This window comes from Nicotiana sylvestris, chromosome 3, assembly GCF_000393655.2.
Source record: "Nicotiana sylvestris chromosome 3, ASM39365v2, whole genome shotgun sequence".
Classification (NCBI taxonomy): Eukaryota; Viridiplantae; Streptophyta; class Magnoliopsida; order Solanales; family Solanaceae; genus Nicotiana; species Nicotiana sylvestris.
The window spans coordinates 201,495,118-201,501,410 of NC_091059.1; the positions used below are offsets into that span (position 1 = coordinate 201,495,118).

The 6,293-nt window shown below is 36.7% G+C and overlaps 1 protein-coding gene across 1 annotated transcript; it reads left to right on the top strand.

The window, feature by feature from the left end:
* Positions 1-1,079: 1,079 nt before the first annotated feature.
* LOC104211117 (plastidic ATP/ADP-transporter-like) lies at positions 1,080-5,699 on the top strand. The gene is made up of 5 exons (XM_009760116.2): positions 1,080-2,101; positions 3,122-3,376; positions 3,674-3,817; positions 3,925-4,272; positions 5,061-5,699. Exons 1-5 carry the CDS (start codon positions 1,133-1,135, stop codon positions 5,427-5,429), a joined length of 2,085 nt encoding a protein of 694 aa, XP_009758418.2. The 5' UTR covers positions 1,080-1,132; the 3' UTR covers positions 5,430-5,699.
* The last annotated feature ends 594 nt before the right edge of the window (positions 5,700-6,293 follow it).

The window sequence follows — 6,293 nt, forward strand, 5'->3', positions numbered from 1 at the left end:
AGAATTTTAGTAACTAAATGTAAAAATAGTGTAGACATCTGCTATTGATCCTCTCAGGGTTTGCTAGGGAGCAAAAAAAGTTAAATAAAATATTTAACGAAAGTTGGAGATTTCAGTGTCTGACCCTAATGAGTAAGTTTAGAAGGGTTCGGTTATGACCAGAAAAAGGGAAATAAAAAGACAAAAATGGATTTGTTTCGTCTTTACCTAACAACTGCGAATGGGACATTTTGCTTCCAAAGCTGGATTGCTGTGTACAAAAAGCGCACGTCCCTGTGAGGGAGGGCCATTTTGATAATTGCGACACTTTAGGGGGTAATATTGGAAGAGCAAATAGTTTCCATTGACGTGATTCTCATTCTCTTCACTTCGATTAATGGATTCCCTTTTAAATCCTTTAAAGATCCTTCTCTCTCTCTTTTTTTTTTTCCCAGCCCCACGCGGCCACGGCACACGCACCCCCCGCGCAACCAAGTTTAATTTTAATCCGCTGTATTAATATTAAGAAATAGACTAGCTGTTAACATATAATTGCAAATTGAATAATTCTTGAATGCACTTTGTCAAATTTTGCGAAACTTGACACATAATGTACCCACCCTCAAATATTTTTTTGGTTGGTGGGATAAGGAATTATAATTATGGGATAAATAATTTACGTCGTGTTTATTGCAATATTTGATTTTGGTATTAGTGATTATCAAATTATTTATACCAAAATTATAGTATTATGTTTATTCAAACGTGGGATAACAATTCAAATATTATTAGTTTTGCGATAAAATAATAAAATTATACTTTTACCCTTTTCCAAAGCACTTTCTCAGTTTTTAAAGACAGACAAGATTAAAATTGAAATAAAAGTTTATTTTAATTTTTTAGTTATAAAGCAAGCATGTGTTTTAAATTATATCTCATATATCTCATTTTTGGTCCAATAAATTAAATATCTAAAAATAAAAATATATTTATTACATAATCTCATTATTATTTAACTATATTATTATAACTCAGGAATAATTTATTCCCAATTATTTATATTTACACTTACTTCAACTAATATTGTTATTTTTTCCATTATTCTATTTTTTTGTTGTCTTTTTCAGTGTCATTCAAGGGTTTTGGTTCTTGAATGCCATATTTATATACAGTAGATTTTTGTATCTCTTCCTCGAAACCTTTCTCCCATATCACATTCTTCTTCTTCGCCAACCTTATCTCTCTTTTCTCTTTCTCTCTTTTTGTTATTAACCTGTTAAAAGCTCAAATATTTAGATTATTTCTTGGACTTGTAGAGATAGAGAAAAAGAGAGAGTCTCTAACAAAAATGGAAGCTGTTCTACAAACAAAAGGGCTTCTTTCTCTGCCTTCTAAACCCAAAACCAGAGCATTTTACCCATTACCTCAAGGGGGTTTAAGGCACAGATTCAATTCTGTTAATTCTCTTAAACCTAAACCCCTTGAGGGATTATCTTTATCTTCTGATGGGTTCCAAAAATTTCAAGGCTTTGCTAAAAAGCCACAATTGATTGGTCAAAAGAACAGATTTTTTCCAGTTTGCAAAGCAGAGGTTGCTGCTGCAGCTGATGGGGTACCACTTTTGGGAGAAAATGAGTCACCTAAATTCATGGGAATTGAGCTTGTGACTCTCAAGAAAATTATTCCACTTGGGCTTATGTTCTTTTGTATTTTGTTTAATTACACAATCTTGAGAGATACTAAGGATGTTTTGGTTGTAACAGCTAAAGGGTCAAGTGCTGAGATTATACCATTCTTGAAAACATGGGTGAATTTGCCTATGGCTGTAGGCTTCATGCTTTTGTACACAAAGTTGGCTAATGTGTTGTCAAAGCAGGCTCTTTTTTATACTGTGATCCTTCCATTTATTGCTTTCTTTGGGGCATTTGGGTTTGTTTTGTATCCCCTTAGCAATTACTTTCACCCTACAGCTCTTGCTGATCAACTTTTGAACATTCTGGGTCCAAGGTTTCTTGGACCAATTGCTATATTGAGGATCTGGAGTTTCTGTTTGTTCTATGTTATGGCTGAACTTTGGGGAAGTGTGGTGGTTTCAGTTCTATTTTGGGGGTTTGCTAATCAGGTAAATTTATGTTCATCCTCATCCTTTCATGGATCCTTTTTAGAATTAATTACTATTCCAGCTTGGGTGTCATAACTTGGTATATTCCATTTATATGCTGTTTGCCCGAATTTTGAGACTCCTAATGTCTTTTTTAGTCTAGGATAGTAAATAGATTTCATGCAAATTGCACACTGAGCTTTTGGTATAGGTGTCCCGGGACTAATAATCTACGAAGAAAGGAGGGAAAGGGAAGATCAACCAAAGATCCTACTCCTCTTAGAAAGGGGAATGAATCATTTTTCCGCCTTTTCATTTTGTTTTAAGGCCTCATCTACGAAAGAACAAATCGGAAAATAGTCAATTTGATGAATATTCATTTTATACATTCTCATCTTTATCACACTTCATTTGTGCATTAGTAATCATTTCCAAAGTTATATGATCTTAGATTCTTATATTTATTTAAGCAGTGGAAAATAGTATTTGCACTTTTCACCTCTTTGTTTATACCATGAGTTCCTGAAACCGCTGCATAGGGTGATATGAACTCTCTTTAAACTGATATGCCCGGAAGAGGTTAATGTTAGGGATTGGATGGTACAACATTTTTTCTTCATTATTCTCTTTTGGCAATGGGTGTTGGCTCCAGGAGTGGGGTTAGGAAGGGTGCAAGGTTATGATAGTATTTACTGGTTTAAGATTTGTTTACTATGGAGTTCGCGGTTTATCTAGCTCTAAGGCTGGTTGGTCCAGTTATGTTGCAATTCTGCTCATAAATTGCTAGTGTCTCGGCTGCACTTTTTTGTCATTTTTTACATCTTGTCTAAGTTCTGTCTTTATTGTCGCAACCAGTTATAAAAATTCGCTGAGGTTTCAGTTTATCACCTGCTCTTTCCGTTTCCATCTGTTTGAAAGGCCAGTTCTCAACTGGTGAAATCATCCGTGCATCTTGATTATCAGTGCCTTGAGCTTTATTTGGGGAAAATTAGCTATTTTTGAGCTGCCATTGAGTATTTTGGGATGCTTTTATTTTTGCAGATTACTACAGTTGATGAGGCTAAAAGATTCTATCCTTTATTTGGGCTTGGAGCAAATGTTGCTCTAATTTTCTCTGGCCGTACAGTGAAGTACTTCTCTAATCTGAGAAAATCATTGGGTCCTGGAGTTGATGGTTGGGCCGTCTCTTTGAAAGCAATGATGAGCATTGTAGTGCTGATGGGGCTTGCAATCTGTGGCATTTACTGGTGGGTGAATCACAACGTTGCTCTACCGAACCGTAGCAAGAAGAAGAAGGTAACCAGCCACAGTTTAGTATTGATTCCCTTCAAGTGGCTAGATTACTCAAAAGAAAATAGTAGTCAGCAAAAGGACCCATAATTTTTCCCTATCTTATAAACTTAGCAGAGAAATTACCCCATTTATCAGTTAGTTCCAAAGAGCTGCTTGACCTCTTTGTTTACTTGATCACGGTTCAGTGATAATCTAATAAATTTCTACCTTCTCATATTAAATTATTCAAAACCACTTTCACATTTAAGGATCACGTGAAATGTATTATTAACATTTTCTCACTATAATGTATTTTTGCAGGAGAAGCCTAACATGACCACGATGGAGAGCTTGAAATTTTTGGTCTCCTCAAAGTATATCAGGGATCTTGCAACATTAGTCGTAGCATACGGCATTAGTATCAACCTTGTTGAGGTTACTTGGAAATCAAAGCTCAAAGCTCAGGTAAAATAGTTACTACTGTTATGCATTGTAATATGTGAACTTGAGTTTGTTTCTCAATTTAACATGCAGCATCTCTTTCACACTCTGCCCTTTTACTAAATCTGCAGTTCCCAAGCCCAAATGAATACTCTTCCTTCATGGGTGACTTCTCTACTGCTACTGGTATAGCAACTTTTACAATGATGTTGTTAAGCCAGTGGATCTTTGACAAATATGGTTGGGGAACAGCAGCTAAGATAACGCCCACGGTCTTGCTTCTTACTGGTGTTGGATTCTTCTCCCTGATTTTGTTTGGTGATCCCCTTGCCCCTGCTCTTGCCAAGTTCGGGATCACTCCTCTTCTAGCTGCTGTCTATGTGGGCGCTATGCAGAACATTTTCAGTAAGAGTGCAAAATACAGTTTGTTCGATCCTTGCAAAGAAATGGCGTATATTCCTCTGGACGAGGACACCAAGGTATATACTATTCACTGTGTCTAAAATTGTAGTGAATCAATGCTCTATGGTGCTGTCAAAAGTGCTGAATTGGAATAGTCATGCCTTCATCTAGGAATTGAATGCATTAAACATATACTCCCTCCGGTCCACAATAAGTAACCAATTTGCTTTGGGCACACCCGTTAAGGAAATACTAAATTCTAGACAAAAATTGTTAGTGTGACTAAACTACTCTTAATTAAATGTTGCAGCATAATTTAATATGAGGAGTAAAAGACTTTTTAGGAATACGACATAAGGGTAATTTAGGAAAAACAAATTAAATTTTTTCTTGATTATATAAATGGACACTTATTTTGGACCAAAATAAAAAAACAAATTAGTCACTTATTATGGACTGGAGGGAGTATATATCTGTAGCCTTTAAGAGGGGGAGCCTTGGAGCAACGGTAAAGTTGTCTTCATGTTACCTATAAGTCTAGAGTTCGAGCCGTGGAATTAGCCACTGATGCTTGCATTAGGGTAGACTGCCTACCTCACACCCTTTGGGTGCGACCCTTCCCCAAACCCTGCGTAAATGCGGGATGCTTCGTGCACCGGACTACCTTTTTCTTTGGGCATCGGTAACAATACCGGGCTACCTTTTTATATATGTAGCCCTTAATATTTGATGAGCGCATATATTTATAATGGTATTTGTGACTGACAAATACCTCTATCCGGACTTTTATAACTGGAAAACCGTGATGTTATTTGGCAGCCAGTTGTTTCGTGAACATTAAGCTCAAGCATTTTTCTTATAACAGGTAAAAGGGAAGGCAGCAATTGATGTTGTCTGCAATCCACTGGGAAAATCTGGAGGAGCCTTGATACAACAATTCATGATTTTGACTTTTGGTTCGCTTGCCAACTCAACTCCCTACCTTGGAGGTGTGCTACTAGTAATTGTACTTGGATGGTTGGGAGCAGCCAGGTCTTTAGACGGCCAATTCACTGCATTGCGGCGTGAGGAAGAGCTCGAGAAGGAAATGGAGAGAGTAGCAGTGAAGATCCCTGTTGTGTCACAAGATGAAAGTGGAAATGGTTCTCTTACAAGTGACTCGTCGTCACTGAATCCCATGGGAGGTGACTCAGCCGGTGCATCACCTGAACCTTCCTCCCCAAGGAATGTGTAATTTTGCTGTTATATCACCTGCAAAGCCAGGAGGAATATGAAAACAAAATAGGAGATGCATGTCGGTTGCAGGTTCAACTATTCAATGTAGTCTCCAGAAATTTTCTTGGTTGTAGGAATTTGTTCTTACTTACTCGATAGGAATAAAATACGAATAGAAGGACAAGAATGTTACTGACTTGGCTGCCCTTAGATGTTGTAAGCTTATTGGAGTGGTTCCAATCATTCAGCTTTATAGCTCTCATGATATGAAAATGCTATTTGCTGCTAACTTAGTCAGAGGCGGATCCAGAATTTTAAGTATATGGATTCCTGTCGCAATTTTGAATTAATATACAATAATAACTGGGTTCACAAATAAATATTTAATAAATTTTTTTAACAAAAATACAGGTGTAAGCATTTAAATTTTATCGAATTTAAATCCATAAAGTTATTTGAGCTATATTTTACATTCAAGATAATGTTGGTCCAAATAAGTATTATGGACTAATATAATTGAATTAATTACATAAATTAAATATATATGGATTAAATAAATAAGTCTTAATCCATTGGACTAGCCTATTTAATTGGGCTAAAGTGATGAGTCCACTTCATTAAGCCCAAGATGACATCTTCCTAGAGGCCCAGTTTGGTGTCACGTGTCAAATGACGTGGCGCGCCAAGTCAAACGGAAGAGCCAATAGGTTCATGCCACGTGTCAAAATGACAAGGCATGCCAAGTCACACTAAAAGGCCAATGAAATCGTGCCACGTGTGCAAGTGACATGTTCTGGCCAATCAAATGCGGCCATGTCACACTTCAATTTGATTGGTCAGAAAGAGTTTGTTCTTATCACAACTCCTCCTTTTCACAACTATA